Source organism: Stegostoma tigrinum, chromosome 3, assembly GCF_030684315.1.
Source record: "Stegostoma tigrinum isolate sSteTig4 chromosome 3, sSteTig4.hap1, whole genome shotgun sequence".
Taxonomy (NCBI): Eukaryota; Metazoa; Chordata; class Chondrichthyes; order Orectolobiformes; family Stegostomatidae; genus Stegostoma; species Stegostoma tigrinum.
Genome location: NC_081356.1, coordinates 26,981,267 through 27,000,048, shown reverse-complemented (window position 1 = coordinate 27,000,048; position 18,782 = coordinate 26,981,267). Strand labels below are relative to the sequence as shown.

At 39.7% G+C, this 18,782-nt stretch overlaps 1 protein-coding gene and 1 long non-coding RNA gene across 3 annotated transcripts in view; one reads left to right on the top strand and one right to left on the bottom strand.

Annotated features, from left to right (window-relative positions):
* anp32b (acidic (leucine-rich) nuclear phosphoprotein 32 family, member B) overlaps positions 1-2,472 on the bottom strand; it is a 47,301-nt gene extending 44,829 nt beyond the window's left edge. For both annotated transcript variants that reach the window (XM_048528142.2, XM_048528141.2), the window contains exon 1: positions 2,244-2,472. Coding sequence is in view for 1 of the 2 variants with exons in the window: in XM_048528141.2 (XP_048384098.1) it covers positions 2,244-2,297 (54 nt within the window). In the remaining variant the exon portion in view is untranslated. The remainder of the gene's footprint in view (positions 1-2,243) is intronic.
* On the top strand, positions 669-18,504 carry LOC125451240 (uncharacterized). The gene is made up of 3 exons (XR_007247252.2): positions 669-976; positions 4,749-4,963; positions 16,759-18,504. It is a non-coding gene; the product is annotated as an uncharacterized LOC125451240 (long non-coding RNA).
* The last annotated feature ends 278 nt before the right edge of the window (positions 18,505-18,782 follow it).

Here is an 18,782-nt window from a genome sequence, read left to right as displayed (position 1 = left end):
GTGTATGGCATGAGCTGCTAGAGGAAGTATTGGACACAGGTACAATAACAGCAATTAAAAGGCATTTGATGGGTATATGAATAGGAAGAGTTTAGAAGGATATGGGGCAAATGCTGGCAAATGGGATTCGATTAAATTAGGATATCTGGTCAGCATGGACGAGTTGGACCAAAGGGTCTGTTTCCATGCTGTACAGCTCTTGTGACTCTATAGTGGATGTAGGTACAATTACAATATTTAAAAGACATTTGGATAAGCATATTAATAGGAAAAGTTTGGAGGGATATGGGCCAACCGCAGACAGGTGGGACTAATTTAGTTGGGGAACATTGTTGGTGCGGGCCAGTTGGATCATCGGGTCACTTGCCGTGCTGGACGACTCTATGACTCTCCTTTTCAGATGCTAGCTTGCCCCATATGTATTCCCATATCACCTTGAACTACAGTATTTTAGGTCTTTGTCTTTGGCAAAGTTTAACCGTGTTGTGTTTGTTTTTTTTTCCCCTCAGTGGGAGTAAAAGACCCGAACTTGAAAGGCAAAAACAAAAAAAGGGCAAACTTTATAAAACACCAATTTTATTTATCTCTCGAGTGACGTCAGTCTTCTTCTCACCCACCTTCCCCACCGCCAAAAAACACTCACTCACTTCCCCTTTAAAAGTAGCGAGTGGAAAGCGGCGACATTTGCAGAAAGGATACATTCCGCTGAGGATACTTCAGCGGTGCCTCTGAAGGTTCCATTTCGGAACGTAATGTAGCAAAAAAGCGAGCGGCGCGTTCCATCAACAATGGGGAAACTGATCAGCCCTCCCTCGGGGAACAATGTAACCGCTCGCTCGCCTCTTTGGCGATGTTTGTTCTGGCCTCCGGGCTGCCACACCACCGCAAGGCGAGTCAGCCCTTCACACCGCCTGGACACAGCAAAGGAGAAACGCTGCTTCGCCACAACAGCGGGCATCGTATATAAACTGAGAGTGTACGTATCTTTAAAAAAAAATGAACAATCTCCCTATTTTTTAATTCCAGGAAACTTTTAAATTATTTTGCGTTGCGTTTTACACCACTCAAAAATTGGGTGGAAAAACGTGCCACCAACATGGCGAACTCTCAGTACAGACCTGGAAATGTTACCCCCACCCCCACCAACCAACCACCGCCACTGATTAGTTTTCTTTTTTCTTGAAGAAAATCTCCCAATCGAAAAAAATTAACTTGACGGCACCTCATCTTATATTCGGTTTTGGTTACTGACTACAAGATAGCAACCTCCTTTGCCTGAGCAAAACATGGCTAGAAACCGAACGCCGCGTGTGACGGGAAGCATCCGTTCCGCCGTTTCTTACGCCATAGGAAACGATACTGAAATTCTCACCTTCCAAAAAAAAAGTTTACTGAACAAACTCTTTATCAAATGATTAGATCCAAACTGAATATACTAAATTATAATCTATTTCCCCTTTCTGCATTCGGAAGTGATTGGACATTTAAAAAAATATCCTTTTGATAACCTAATCGAAACTGCATATTTAATATTTGACTCTTACAAAATATTCGTGGAACATCAGAAACAGACTGCGTGATGATTTCAGGTAGTAGAAACGAAATTACAATGCTGTTCCACCAGAAAAATTCATGTAAGAGCAGAGGTTTGTCAACAAAAAAATGCAATAACTTTTTTTTCCTAAATTTTAACTCTCCATGGAGATTAAACACCCACCATTACCATCACCCCCCCCCCCCCCCCCGTGCTCTCTTTAAAAGGGCGCCTTGGCTGTATGTTACAAATATGGCTTCCAAAGCAGAGTACAAATTTCCAGAGAGAGACCATCTCTTCAACATCCCTACACGTTCTGAGGTGAGATACGCCTCCCACTACAGTAGAAAGTTCTCATTTATTCAGCTCCTCCAGAGGAGGGAGGGAAAAAAAATCCAGCTTTCAAAGAGTTAAATTACAACATAACAGCAACTCGCGCTTCGCTTAAACGGCTATCCTTGCACTTAAAACATATTTTATGGTTATATACACATTTAATATACACACACGTTTATTCCTTTTCCTTAAAGAATTAGCATTTCAGAAATAACCTGACGGCGGTCCCGCTACAAAATAAACAAAATACATACTGGTCACCAAAGGGTCACGACTACCTTAATTTTTTTAAAAGAAAGTAACGCCAACAAAACTAACACCAAAAATAATCATAGTTAGAAAATTTCAGAGAGGAAACGGGTGGGCAGCTTACATCAGACGGCGTTCTGTTCCGAAGTTCCAGATGGATTCTCCTCTTCATATCCATTTTTAAATCAATTTCAAGAGTTTAAAATGACGAATTTATACTCCAGGCAAGGAGTCAGTTTGACGGTCTACTCTCAGTGTATCGGTAATGTGACCAAACGCCAAGTTCTCTCCCCGGCGCCAAACAGCAGCAGAGCTGAGGACGAGCGAGCGAACCATGGGTGGGAATAAAGACTCACTACTGCCTCCGATGGATTTCGAGCAGAACAAACACCCACCCACATCACAATGTTAAAGGAGCATTCCCTTCCCATATCTAGCCATCATTGCTACTATATCTCCTCTACAATTTTTGCCATTTGTCTTCGCTACCAAATCCCGCCAAAGTTGAATGAAAAATCTGAGCTTCATTCAAAAAAAAAGCCAAATACTCAGGTTTATCCTGCAAGGGAAATGAAGCGTGTTTCCATGGACCAATTTTTTTTGTTTTAATTTGCTCTGCATCTCTTCAGAAAACTCTCCGAATTGTAAAACTAGCTCTTTGCACATATAGAGTTTGATATCATTCTTCATACTAAACGCCTACTTCTCAATACCAAGGAATTCGTAATCGACCAAATTAACCTGTCAACCTTAAATCAACCTCAGAGATGGTCAGTTAATCCTTCATGAGAACTACACCAGCACTCTATCCCAAATATTAGACATCAGTTTTCAATTATCGCATCTCAGATCCAGACAACTTAGTAACTCGCTTAGGAAATCTCAACGAAGTTGGAGGCACCTTTGCTCCAGTAAAAGTAAATTGAGGTCACTACCTCGATTGCCCGAGTGAATCATAAAGATCCGGTGGTACGTACTGTAAAGAGTAAGTGTAGAATATATTGTTTAAAATTAAACTTACCAATTGTCTTGGTCACCAAATTCATATTTTAGTTACCACGCATTTTCAAACATAAACAAATACGCTTCCCAACCCACGTGCTGATGTACCATCAGAGTTGGAATTGTTTCTAATTTGTTACACAGGTAATGATTACCACAGTAAAAACACAAACTGATATGTTACATATGAAAGTTACTTATCTTTAAGCGTAAACGAGCGTGCTTGGCTGTCAACTAAAACATTCATAAGATTCTGTCCTTAATGTAAGCGACAATTTTACAGCTCGTCATTCCAATGTTCCTTCCCACTGATTTGTGCAAAATAATATTCCAACTTCCTTCACCCTTGACCTGAAGCAGTCCTTGGATAGGGCATTTCCAACAGCACAATTTTCATACCTTAATATTATTTGGCCAGGGTTTGTACCTTTTTAGATAATGTTCAATCCTAATTCCTCTCAACCAGGTATTAGTTGAGATTTTGATCAATGTGGCAGAAATTAATTTATTGGCAGTCTTTACTACTGTTTGCAAAGTGTAACTTCATTCCAAGTTCTAGTCCTACTTTCAGTTTGCTAATTTAACATTTCTTTGTAAGGTCATTATAATTTGTAAATCTTATCACAACAGAATTGGAAGGATTTAGACACCTGTACTATGTCGAAGCATTACATGTACCATTGTATTTTCTGTACAAAGTAAGTTTGCATTGCATCAACACAAAATCCACATTTTTGACTTTCCCCCCCAACAATTCTTGATTCACTGTTGCCATTATATCTGCATGTATGCGATTGGTGGAAGTGTTCAGGTGGGTATGAGCATTATTGGTTCCGGAGAAGGTCACAGGATGTACGATTATGAAATGTAAGTTAGTTCCATTATTTCTGCCACGGAACAACGTCCACTCTAGCAATCCAACTCAAGACCTAGCAAAACCTCCTCAATAACAGTGAGTTGGATTCCTGAATCCAGTTCTGTTCTCAGTTGGCTTTTCGTTACTGAAATGTGTCTGCTGCTCTATTAATAAAGCAATGGTTCTATATTCCTCAATAAACAATCATCTTAAATACAAAATTGCTTTATTTTAAATAAAACATTCACTACAATTCAAACAGCAACTTTATTTCCATACCTGTAAAAATCAGCATATACTTATTTTTATTATTGGGATAGTTGTTCTTTATTGAAATTAACTTATAGCCCAGCTCAATCCTGGTTTAAAACAAAATTAGTTCAATACATCTTACGAGATTTAATCACGCAGTGAATTGAGCATTTTAAAAACAGCTTGTATTTTTAAGTATACATGCACTTTTCACTTAAATATATTAATAAATTGTGATGAGAAAATATACCTATCTATGTAAAATGCCTTTTAAGATGAAAGCAGCTGATTTTAAATACTTTTCAAGTGTAGATGTGATGAATATATTTACTTGGTTACGCCTGCTAGCCCATATCTTTCTGGTAGTATTGAATCTAAAAGAAATTTTGTCGTGAATGTAGACTGATGGTTCTTTCAAAGCTTAAAAGAGCCCATTCGAAGGTCCTAATGCTCATTTAGGAGTATTTAGGGATTACTTCTTCAATTTCAAAAAAAATCCCAATTATTCTTTCACTTCAGCCCACTCACCATCTGCTCCACCTACCAGCTGGGAGAGGAGACTCTGGGCCATCTCCTCACATTCACAAATCCAGTTTGGAGAGCGAATGGAAGATCTCTCAGGAGTACTGCTGCTGACCCACTAGACAATAAAGAGGGGTGTTGGATGAGAGGGAAGACTATACTTCTATACGAGGGTCACCACAAAACACCTCCAGTCATTGCAACCTATTAAGGTGGGTAAAATTCAGCTGATTGTAGCGAAGTATTGCCTCCAAGTTATCAGAACGACAGTACAGTTTCAAAACCAAGCAAGTCACCTTTTGATTGTGAATGAAAGTACTTGTACCCTCAACTGATTTTGTTAGGGCGTCATTTTGTAAAACATTCAAAAAGATGATTTGTAAAATTATACAACCCATAACTCAATTGAGGTGTATTTTATTATAAATTTCTCCGCAAGTGTTCAACATAATCCCACAACTCGCAAAAGAAACTTTAACAGGGGTTAAGATGATGTCATCGAGAGTAGCCTTAATGAGCAGGACTGCATATTTGGAGGGGATCTGATGACGGTCGATACTATTTCCATAAAAACAGAATCTACCAAGTTGAATTATGTTTTAAGGCTGTTTACGAGGTGAACTTTCGATCCGCATTGGTTTTAGGACGAAAATGAGCTAGACACAACTAAAATGACCTACTTTCAGAAAACCTTCAGCAACTGCCACCTCCTGGTACTTCCAGGGAAGTGCAAGATTTGCTGGCGCCGACCCAGCAACCTTGACTTTCCTGTGGCCAATGCGAGCTCAAAAAAAGTATCATTTGAGCTAAAACGTAAGTGACGATTTTGTGCTCATCCACCCACAGAACAGTGCAAGTTAATTAATATTCAACATTTAAAAAAATAAGCAGAACAAATACCTCCACAAAAGAAAACACCAATCGCTTCTCCGAACAATGGGATATTTCTAGCTTGCTTGTTACTTACTGATAACCAGTATTGTTGACTGACATATTAAATATCACAGGCAGAGAATGAATTGTTGAGACAGGGAGATTGGTAATATTGAAATTGCTGAACATGTCTGCTAAATGTGATAATAATCCAGGACAAAGTCCTTGGATAAAAAAAAGGCTGATATTTATAGATAATAAAACTGGCCACTTGATTTCTAACATAACGTATGGTTTGGGGCGCAAAAAATCTTTCACTGCAAGAAATGCAATCCAACAATGCCCCGGGGACAGGAAATAAAGGCTGTTAAAACTATGGGCGGGAGATTCCCTTTGCTGTTTGTTCTCACTAGGAAGGATTTTGTCAGTTGTATAAAGAGGGTTATCTCGTCAGAGGTTGTGAAATATGGAGGCCCTTTCACTCGCACTAAAAGACACTATAAATTATGCAGGTCATTAATATGAGTCGAAAGGATATTGTTTTCTTGACCAGACGTGCAAGTGATTTAAATGTTATGTGAAAGCTCGTTTTTTTTGTGTGGCGGGGAAAGAAAGTGGGATGACATTTTAGTGTATGTTTATATGCAAAATATGCATAGAATATAGTACAAATAATTACATTCAGACCAGTCATTACATCAGTGGCTATAATTTTCTTTAAACCTTCTCTGAAAATCCATTTTCTTAAAAAAGAGCAATTTTACAATTACTTTAACGTGATGTAAATCATTTCACTACTTCGAAAATGTGCAACGTTCATCTATCAACATTTATTTGGTTTTAAAGCTAGTGGCCATCAAAACGTAGAGCTACAAGGAAAACCAGCGAGTAAGGCACACCGCTGAATGCTTGTCAATCACAAACACATGACCATCACGCGCCATTACACAGAATTTTATTAAAGCATGCAGGAAAAAAATCTATTACATGTACACATTGCCGTACAAGACTGTATGAAGAATGGGTTAATCTATTTAGAATAAAATAGGTATTTTAATATAAATTGTTACGAATACCAGTGCACCATGAATCATATAAAATCGATTTTTGCATCTCCGTGCGATCATTGCATGTGAAAACCGCAGCCTCCTGCAACAAGCCTAACTCCAGTCTTTGGTCATTGGATTCCGCTTCAGAAACCATTTCGTCCCGGTGCTTTCTGTTTATTTTGTTGCACCATTCTTTATTTTCGTTCGGTGCATTAGTTTGTTCAGTAACGCTAATCTGCGGAAGCGACAAAAAAACCCCAGCACATCTCATCTTGTTTCCCCGACGCAATGTTCGAAGCCATGTTTTGCAGCCGCAGTTGCAATGCGCTGTCCTTCTTGCACCCGACAACTGCAATCGTCAGCAAATACTTGGATCCTACTCCCTCTAGGCGGTAGTACTGGTATGACAAAACATCAAGGACAAGAGACTTAAATGAACGACAGTAGTTGCTTTGTTCATTTCAATATGTAGGTTGGTTTGGCGAAAAAAAATCTTCCAATATAGATTTCAAAACAACTTTATTTAAAAAACAGTGCTGCTTTAGTAAGAGCTTGAGGTGAGTGGAAATTTCTTCACTCAAAAGGTTCCAAATCTTGGAACCTATCGAATCCTGTTTGAATATCTTACATAGAAGGCTGAGATAGGCTTTTGTTCTCGTATAGAATCAAGGAATGCGGAGTGGGCGGGAAAGTGGCTTCAGAAGATCTGTCAAAATCGTATTGAATCCTAACCCTATCACAAACCAGGGTCTAGAAGCTAAATAGTCTAACCCTGTCCTACTTGTTAAGTTCTTACTTTAAGAAATTGGCTTTATTGCCCTGAAAAAAAGGGAAATTTGAACAGCTTCCTTTATTTGACAGTTTGTGAATCTATCCTTCATTAATTTTCAAATCATATTGTATATTTCTATTTTGTGATGGCTACTGCAGACAATATCTCAGAATTTTTCATATCTCTAGCAAATTTTCTGAACATTGTCATTTTTCAAGAATACAGGAAACAATGGCTGATGAGTAATACCTTGAATGTGTTGCCACTTCCTGAACCTGTGCCCATTTTTCACAGCTCCTAACTTAACTGAATCTGTGTGGCAAGTGGATTCCTCTTTGTTTATGACCTTGATGCATTCCCACCCCCACCTCCACCCCACCCAGCCATCTCAATCTCACTTTAGGCTTTGAAGTAGTTTATTATACTATCCTCCTTACATCTCTTCTGCATTATGTAGGTGGATGGAATTTGCTGCATCATCTGGTTCCATTTCTATCTTGCATTAAATGTGTGTTTCCTGTAACAAGGATGTGTTTTTTGAAGGTACAGTTTCTAATTTCCCTTTTCCTGGCTGGCTTTGTTTGTTTAAAAAGTTTCATCTACAGATTGAAAAAAAAAGACTGTCAAGATGACTGCTGCAGATTACATAATGTCACATACCACCATGTGAGATGAAAGTAGATAATCTAGCCCACATACTAATTTACACTACCCTGAATTTTTCAAGTATTTCTGAGATGATACATCAAAATGTAATTGCCTCTTTTGAAGCAAGACCTGCTACAGGTATGATTTAATAGAATCTCTACAATATATAAATGAGCAGCATACTTCATGGACCTTACTAAGCAGGAGAGGAGACTAAGTACATTAACAATACCTGGATTTACTTCATTGCCACCACCTCATCTAACCTCACCACTGTGCATTTGAGAGGGACTCAAAAACTGAGGTGACCTTTGATCTTCCTAAGTCCCCATTGATCTTTGTGGCTCTGTGTGGATTACAAGAGCCTGATTTTCTTCTGTGTGAGAGTAAATGTAGAATAAATTATAACAGAAGTTGCCAGATGTTGTGCGGAAGCAAAAAGGAAGACTCCGATAGCCAGAAGTAAATTTACAAAACTGAGGGATGCATTCACAACCAAGAAAGTTCAAGCTTGTAGTGAGGAAAGAAACTCCGAAGATGCTACATTCTCTCCACTCCCCCTTATGCCACAGAAATCTGGACAATAAGACAGAGTCATAGAGTTTTACAGCACGGAAAGAGGTCAATCATGTCTCTGCTGGTCATGAAACACCCACCTAATCCCATTTCACAGTATGGTCCAAAGCCTTGTATGATCCTATGGGTTCTGACCTATATCTCCTCTAAGTCTTCCTGCCTTCATGCAGACCCCTGAGGTCCATGTGTGGTAGCAGCTTCCTGAATCCGAAATCAATACATCTACACACCAATTGATGTATATGAATCCTTGAGCCGATACATGGCTGTGCTGCTTAGAGCAAATATTGGCTCTGATGTCCCTGACCAGTATTTCATGTTGAGACCTTGAAAAGCCTGACTAAAGCCCATGTTGACTCCATCCACCGCATTACTGTTATTCACACTTCTAGTCACCGACTTGAAAAACTCAATCAAAACTATCAGACATGATATCCCCGATAAAGCCATACTGATTATTAGATTAGATTACCTGCAGTGTAGAAACAGGCCCTTTGGCCCAACAAGTCCACATTGCCCCTTGAATCATCCCACCCAGATCCATCCCCCTATAACCCACACACCCCTGAACACTATGGGCAGTTTAGCATGGCCAATCACCTAGCCTGCACATCTTTGGACTGTGGGAGGAAACCAGAGCACTCGGAGGAAGCCCACACAGACACAGGGAGAATGTGCAAACTCCCCACAGACAGTCGCCCAAGGCTGGAATTGAACCCAGGTTCCTGACGCTGTGAGGCTGCAGTTCTAACCACTGAGCCACCGTGCTTGATTATCCTTGATTAATCCTTGCCTCTCCAAGTGGAAATTAATTCTGCCCCTTAGCATTTTTATGTATGATTCATCCCAACCATTCTTCTTGAATAATGGCACCATATTAGCTTCCCTGCATTTCTCAGGCGCCTCTGTTGTGGTCAGAGGGGATTTGAAAATTAACTTCAGAGCCCATATATCCCATAGCCGTGTGGGAGACATCTCATTTGGGTCTGGTGATTTATCCACTTCTAACCTTGCTATCATGCTAGTAACACTTCCCTCCCAATGTTAATTTGTTCAAGAATATCACATTTCTTCCTCCCTGTTTTCTATACCTATATTATCCTTCTCTATCATGAATATAGATTCAAAGCACTCATTTAAAACATCATACCTTCAGGCTCCACAAATAAAGTGCCACTTTGGTCCCTAATAAGTGCGACATTTCCCTGATTATCCTCTTGCCCTGATATATGTTACGACACCTTGGTTTTTCCTTTATTCTATCTGCTACGGTTTTTCATTAGAACCAAAGATGTAGAAACAGAAGTAGGCCATTCAACCCAACAAATCTGCTCCATCATTTAATGAGATCACGCTGATCTGATAACCCTGGACTTCACTTTCCTGACTTATCCTCATACCTTTAAGTCCCTTAATAATTAAAAATCTGTCTATCACAGCTTTGAAAATACTCAATGACCCACCTTGACAGCTGTCTGCAGTAAAGAATTCCAAGATTGATTACACTCTGAGAGAAGCAATGCCACCTGTCAAGTTTTTGTCTGCTCATCCAACGTGCCTGTATCCTTCTGTAGACTCCTTGTGTCATCCTCACTCATTGATTTCCCAACTACTTCTGTGTCATCTGTAAACTTGGTCATTCCAGTCCCTTATCCAGGTCAACAATACATATTATAAATAATTACGGCACTCCACTGGTTAAGATAGTCATCCTGAAAATGCCCCTTTATCTCAACTCTCTGTCTTCTATTCATTCTGGTAATCCTCTATTCATGCTAACATATGAACCACAATATTATGGACTCTTGTCTTATTGAGTAGTGTTACATGCTGTTTGTTGTCCTGCTGCACTTTCTATGCTTCTCAAGGATTTCTGCTGCATTGAGCCCATAGTATCTGTCATAAATGTCTTTTGTTTTCCTTATCCAATCCTATTTCACACTTGACATCTAGTGTTTCCCCAAACTTGGTCCCACCATTCACCTTTGCCAAAACATGTTGGCCTTGCACTCTGTTTCTTTTTTGAATAATGCCTATTGCTCCGAACATGGGATTGATGTCCCCTGTAATAACATTGGTGAGACACTTAGGTATGATTAAGAAGTAAGTATAATTAATTAGGAAGAACAAATATTGATATCAAAATGTTTAAAAATAAAGATTCTTGTAGGGACTAGTCATGAAAAATCTCCATCACAGCCAGCAGGAAAAGGACATACCTAAAAGGGGACACGTATGTGTTTGGTGTCTAATATTAATTAAACTTGTGCTTGGCACAGACACAAAAAAAGTACAAACAATAGTTTAATCACTACAACAGAGGACTGTGTGTGAAAGTAAATGTTAATTACAGAGAAGTACCAAAACCATTTAACTGATAAAAGTAGTAAAAATGCTTATCACATGAATACCATTAGAAACCAGGATAAGAACACTCATGAAGACAACCCCCCCAGACAAATTAAAAATCTTTACTGATAAATATTTAATGAAGGATTAATATAAGATTGCAAGATTAACGGAGAGATGAGAGAAATATTCAGATTAAAAAACAAAATATCATTACCGATAAAGCTTTAACAAAGCATTCTTTGAAGACTGAAAGAGTAAGGAAGAGATGAAAGGAGTAGAAAACATCACAAATAAGTTAACGAGGTAAAAGCTCACAACTTCATAAAGAAATCTTCACAGACTAATTAAGGAATTATGTTAATGACATGGTATCACATGAAAGTGGGAGGAACCCAGACTGACTCTCATTACAAAAGAGGAGTCAAAATAATATTTAGAAAGACCCTTTCACTGAAATTTCAGCAGTAATAGAAACTTCATGCAAGACTTGTTCTAGTCTTTGCATGACTGCCTCTGTAGTGAGTCCTGAGATGGGTGACCACTGATGGGTGTGCCACTGATCTGTTTATATACTTGACCATTAAAGACAAAGTGTGTGATGAGGCACCGGTCTGGCAGTTTGAGTATTGTTGTCGTTGCTGATGGAGCTGTTGTTCTGCTTTCCTGCTTCCCCTAGTAATGTAGCCAGTGTTTCTTTGGCAAGTGTGATGTCATAATCTTGTCGTCACTGATTTTTATGTTCTTGAGGGTATTGAGGAATTCTTGGGTTGAGTAGATGGAATGAGGTGATCCACCGACTAGGTGTTTCAGTCTCTGTTGTAGGTCTTTAGCCAATTTGTGTGAAGGTGTTTTTCTGAAGAAGGGTCCCAACTCGAAACATCAACTTTCCTGCTCACCTGATGCTGCCATGCTCCTCCACCGCCATACAGTGTTACTGTGACTCCAGCATCGGGAGTTCTTACTATTTTTGTGTGAAGGTTTGCCTGGCAGAGAGACAGTGGGACTGAGGGAGATATCTGGTTTGTGTACTTTAGGAAGTCCATAGAAGTGTGTGTGTTCATGCCTTCTGGTTTCATTCACATAGAGTCCATCTTGGTTATCTGTCCTGCATCGCTTAGTCTCTTCAGTGTCTCGGTGAACCTATTATCTTGCAGTGGTGTTGGGTCTATTGCGACCTGTTGGTAAGTGTATATATCCGTGAGCAGTGCCTGTGCTTTCTCTACGTAATCCGGTTTGTTCATAATGATGGCCATGCGCCCTTTGTCTGCTGGTAGGATTATAATGTTCTTGTCTTCCTTGAGTTTAGCGAGTGCTTTTCTGTCTGACGTGTTCAGAGTGTCCCATTTGTTCTTTCGGCTTAGTGTGGGGTTTAGTTTGTTGGGTGGCTTGTTGTGTTTCGTCCACGAGTATTGTCTTTTAATGTAGTGTCCACGGTGGCCATTAAGTCTGTTCTGTTTGCATCTTTGTGGTTATGGTTTAGTCCGTATTGTAGGAGAGCTTTCTCAGTTTCTGTGAGTTGTCTGTTAGATAGGTTTCTTATCCATGGGTCAGTTTGTTGTTGACTTTGTCTTTGTGGTGGATCAGCTTAGCAAGTCTCTGTTGTAGCTTGTGTCTCTTCTTAGTTTTAGTCCTGTGTTGTTTTGAGGGTGATGGCCTGTTCTAGGGCTGTAGTCCATTGATGGTTCATAGTGTTGAATGATGGAGGTCACAGAATGGTTGCAGATGAGTGGCAATGAATGTCCGAGGATGGTGCAAGACCCTGACCAACATGAAACTATGACACCAGATCCTCTAGCAGGATTTGCTACAAGTAGCAGCAATTAATTAATGGGTTTTGACTGTGTTAAAATCAGACCCACGTACAATACTGTATATAATGCACCCCTGAACAAGGAGCTATCTTTTGCCCATAATTCTGGGTTCAGGTCTGTACAGATAGGGGGATCTGCGTCCACGTAACACTAGGTCTTTAGTCATTAATTGAACCCAGAAATACAAGTTGGATATGTCTGTTAGTTCTTAATTTAGGAGTGCACTGCCTGACTAATGTTCAGGTAAACAATGCTTTAATGTGTTTTGAATATTGTAGTTTCTTAACATGGAAACAGGGTGCATCAATTCAGTGCATCAAGCCTGATGTACAATTCAAGGTGTTCGCAGCTCATCTGTATCTTAATCCCAGCTACCAATCATGACCCCAATTTGCTTAGTACAATTCATTCAACAAAAATATATTACAATTTAAAAGTGGGTTTCATAAGATTATATAAAAGTAAACAAAATATTCACACCGGGGGAATGGTACAGCTCTATAATTGGCTTCATTTTAAATTTGTTGAATGGTATTGCAGGTCTTTTGATCCATATTTTTCCAATGAATAATATTGTATGCTCTGTTTTTTTGTACCCACTGCCATGTAATCATTCCAAAAGCCATTCCTTCAGCTGCCTTGACCCAGAATTCCTTCCGTAAACCTCTCTGCCTCTACTTCCTTCTCTCTTCTATTTAAGATCTTCCTTAAAACCTATCTCTTTCAGAGATAATCATCTGTCCTAATATCCCCTTGTGTGGTTTGTGTCAAATTTTATTTGCTAACTCCTCCTCTAGTGTGATTTACAGTGGGATGTTTTACAATATAATGGTGGTAAATGAATACAAATTGTTAATGTGATTAAAAAAAATTCACAATCCCATGAAATAGGTACCATCAATACAGCCAATTAGTTGAAGAAATCTTGGAGTATATTTTCTTTGTATACATAACAATTACAATGACATTATTGTGTTTTCCACTAAAGATATCAAAATGACATTACAATAGTTATAGTTACTTTTTAAATATGTGAAATAAATTTGGAAAGAACTAGCTGTGCCAGATAAATATATCTGTTTCAAACCAATCTCTTCACCAGCCTAGAAGTTGAAAGTACAATGAAGTCATCTGTTCATCAATGTTACAGGAATGGGAGTCAACACATTAATATCCCTTGTTGTACCACTGGAGGTTCAACAGCCTTTGTATAGTATATTTTATACAGAAAGCCATCCCAAAGTAATTCACAAAACAATATGAAATAAAATGTTGCAATGGGCCATAGAATAAGTGAGCAAAATGTGACCTTAATTAGCGATGAAAGGAAAAAGTAAGTTTACAAATGGTTTCCAGACTTAGGAGCTAGGCTGTCAAAGGCATGTAAGCCAATGGTGGAGCAATTAACATTGCAGAAATGCAAAAGGTAAGAATGGAGAAGTATGGAGATCTGGATAGTTGAATGAGATAAGCCCATAAGACAAAGGAGGCAATTCAACCCACAGAATCTGTTCCAACATTCAGTGAGATCATGGCTGATCTGATAATCCTCAACTACGCTTTTCTGCTTTTTCCCATAACCCTTGATTCCCTTACTGACTAAAAATCTATTTCTCCGTCATGAATATACTTAATGACCTAGTCTCGACAGGTCTCTGTAATAAAGAATTCTGCAGATTCACTACTGTCTGAGAGAAGAAATTCTTCCTCAACTTTGCCTTATATGTGTGAACCCTTTATTCTGAGATTATGCATTCTGGTCCTAGACTCTCCCACAAGGAGAATTGACCTTTCTATAGCTACACTAAAAATCTTGTGTGTTTCAATAAGGCCACTTTTCATTCTTCCAAACTCCATTGGGTACCAGCCTAACCTACTCAAAATCTTCTTATAAGACAGCCCCTCCATATCTGGTATCAGCTGAGTGAACCTTTTCTGGACTGTCTCCAATGCCAATATATCTTTCCTCAAATAAGGAGCCCAAAACTGTCCAGTGTTCCAGCTATGGTCTGACTAGTGCCTTATCCCCACTTTTATAATGCATTTCTTTTCAGATAAAGGCCAATATCCCATTTGTCTTCCCTGTAACCTATTAAATTTAGATGCTCTGTTTTTGTGATTCATAAATGAGGATTCCCAGATCCCTCTGATGTTCTGGGAGTGCCTTACCTTGAAGTTCTGCTCTTCTCAAAAACGAAATTTCTGTCTGCTGCTTTCATTTTTGTCACCTTCTGTTTTCCTCCTTGTGTCTGATAATGTGTTTACACGAACTGGATTTGTTGTTTTGTTCATGCTGCATATGGACACAGACTGCTTAGGTAGCTGAGGAGTCATGAATAGTGGTGAACATTATGCGGTTGTCAGTGAATATTCCCACTTCCCACCTTGTGATGGAGGGAAGATTATTGAGGAAGCAGCTGAAGATGGTCGGGCCTAGGACACGACCTGAGGAGCTCCTGCAGAGATGTCCTGGAGCTAAGACTTTGAACAACCATAACCACTTTCTTTTGTGATAAGTATGACTCCAACCAACAGATAGTTTTACCCCTGATTCCCATTGACACCAAGATAACAAAGTGTGGAGCTGGATGAACACAGCAGGCCAAGCAGCATCTCAGGAGCACAAAAGCTGACGTTTTGGGCCTGGACCCTTTATCAGAGAGGGGGATGGGGAGAGGGGACTGGAATAAATAGGGAGAGAGGGGGAGGTGGACTGAAGATGGAGAGAAAACAAGATAGGTAGAGAGGAGAGTATAGGTGGGGAGGTAGGGAGGGGATAGGTCAGTCCAGGGAAAATGGACAGATCAAGGAGGCGGGATGAGGTGGTAGGTAGGAAATGGAAGTGTGGCTGAGGTGGGAGGAAGGGATGGGTGAGAGGAAGAACAGGGTTAGGGAAGCAGAGACAGGCTGGGCTGGTTTTGGGATGCAGTGGGGGAAGGGGACGAACTGGGCTGGTTTCGGGATGCGGTGGGGGAAGGGGAGATTTTGAAGCTGGTGAAGTCCACATTGATACCGTTGGGCTGCAGGGTTCCCAAGCGGAATATGAGTTGCTGTTCCTGCAACCTTCGGGTGGCATCATTGTGGCACTGCAGGAGGCCCATGATGGACATGTTACCTGAGGAATGGGAGGGGGAGTTGAAATGGTTCGCGACTGGGTGGTGCAGTTGTTTGTTGCGAACCAAGCGGAGGTGTTCTGCAAAGCGGTCCCCAAATCTCTCTCCCATTGAGACCAGTTGTGTTATAGCTTCTTAATATCACAATCAGTCAAATACTATTTTGAAGGGCAGTTACTTTCGCCTCACCAGTGGAGTTCAACTCTTTTGTCCACGATTAGACCAGGGCTGTAATAAGGTCAGGAGCTGAGTGGCCTGACAGAACCTAAACTAAGTGAGAACTCAATTGTCAAACTCACTTCATGAGCAGCTTATTATTGAGTTAGTGCCATGTGCCATTTGCCATCTCGGTGTGCACTTGCAACTCTTTTTGCATGGTAGAACATAGATAGGGACTGTAAATGCCAACTTGGATTTATCCTATATCTTTGTTTTTCTCCATTCTTAGGTAGATGTTAGTATTGTGTTTTTACGAAAAAGACTTGGCAAGGGTGTGACAACTGGTTTAGCAGCACATGTCTTCAATACTGCCACCTATTTGTTATTTACTAATCAGTAAATTACAGAACTACAAGCAGGGGAGCTGGATTAGCTGAGCAAGCCTTACAGAGAGCTGGCAAGGATGCAACAGGCCAAATGACCTCCTTCTGTGTTTTTACTGTTCCATGATTGAATTCTATGAAAACACAATCTGTTCACAAATGTTTTATGTTTAGTTTTCAGACGTATTGTGGAAAATCTTCCTGCTGTTGTGCTTTGGCTATTCAGTTGGTCTCCCTTCCTCAAATTATTTTCTCTTTGCATTTCCTTCAGGTTTTTCATCAAGAATATCCTGGAATATAGAAACATAAGAATGCCATTCAGCCACGAATAAGTGAGATCCTTACTGGTCTTAATCTTGGATCCATCTGCCTGTCTCAGTTCCATCATCCTCACTATTCGTTTGCTTCAGCAGAGTCTAACAATCTCAGTTGTAAAGTCTTGAATTAACCAGGCAGTTAGATTCTTGGCAGCCAGGTAGTGAAACAGCTGATCAGAATTCAAATTTCACTCAGTTTTAGATTTATTCTTAAAGTGAAGTGTTTTGTGTTTTTAGCTCCTAACTCTACTACACACATCAGTGTCAATAACTATTTATATATTTAAATCACTAGCTACCACACTGGATTTGATTTCACATCAGCAGATTAGGAATCATGCCACAGCTGTTCTAGTATGTTATCCTGTGGACATACACAGGAGACCTAGCAGCACCTTTGGAAAGAGAAACAGATTCGATGTTTCAAGTTTCTGATATTTTCTGAGATGTAAGCTTGCTGCAGCTATAATGTAGAGCACTAACCAATGTACAGTCACACAGCCACAAATCTTAAGTATCTCTTAATATGTCTTTGAGTAAATGAAAAACATAAATGAATTGATATAGTTCTGTGAAGGTGCATTCTAACAAAAAAAACCTTTAAAGGAACCTTAATTAAATTACGTTGTCATTGAGTGAAAAAAATGCACTTCAACTTCTGCAGTGCACCAGTTGAAGAAGGCCTCAAGTGCACTAATGGACAGGACATGCTCACTCTTTAGGGAAAACTGGGTATGAACATTACCATGGAAGAGAGCCAAGCAATTGGGTCTGATGACTCCCCAAACACCCAATGCCTGGTCCAGTTAATGCTTACCTTGGCCTGACCCAGAAGCCCAGATGTCCTCTGATCTACTTGCACTCCTCCTTCTCCCTACTATGTACCATGTGGCAAAAAATCAGGCATATGAAGCTAAAGTGAAAACATTTTAAGAAGCAGCTCCTTTTACAAAGAGGCTACAACCTAGTTCAAAGCGTACACATATAAAGCAGCTTCAAGTGCGCAAAAATACAGGTTGCCTGCGAGTCTGTGAGCCATTGTAACTGTCTTTTGCATTGGATTGCTGCATGCTTTATACCAAATATCTGATGGAAATGAAGATGATTCCATAGTGTCTTTTTTATGTAAAAAAAAATTCAGTAACCAATGAAAGAAACTCACAAATTAGTCAATTAACAGACCCTTTGCAGGGCACTCCAACAAAAAATAACTTTGAAGAACATTTTGCCAACATGGTTTATTCCAGCCCTTGCTCTCAAGTAACCATTGTACGGATATTCTCCATTGATGTATCATGCATTGTAATTTGTCTGTTTAACACTGGCCAGTGGACAAATTTACAGAGAGTTCCAGCAGATTTCCACTTGGCTTTGTGTGATGTAGCTTTTGCTAATGTAACCCTTTAACAGTTTAGCTTTTTGATTTTTTTCTGTCCCAGTTCTTTTTTACATGGGTTTCAGCACCTGCCTGTGTACTGGTTAATAGATGTGTTGTCAGAAAGATTGACTTTTTTTACACCAGTATTACTGGAAAGCAAGTTGAACTGCACTTGAACCGGAGACACTCTGATAATCAGGTGGAGTAGTGTAAATCCAGCAAAGAAAGGTTTTCTTCTCTCGCGGCAGAATAGTAGGATTTGATCGTTATGTCCACAATAAAATGTAACTTGTTGACTTTTCATTAAAGTGCAGATGCAAAATGCTTCACATAGGTAACGTTATTTGGGTATGTAAAATTTACTGATACATTAGTGTAGTTTAATTGGAATCACAACCTTGAAGGAAAGTGAAGTATTTATCAGCTTAGCTCATTTTTCAGTTACTTCCACAAGCCAGTTACTGCATATACATAGAACCATCAAGAATGTCACAGCAGAGGAGGGTAGGGACTTAGTGATAATGGGAACTGCAGATGCTGGAGAATCCAAGATAACAAAGTGTGGAGCTGGGTGAACACAGCAGGCCAAGCAGCATCTCA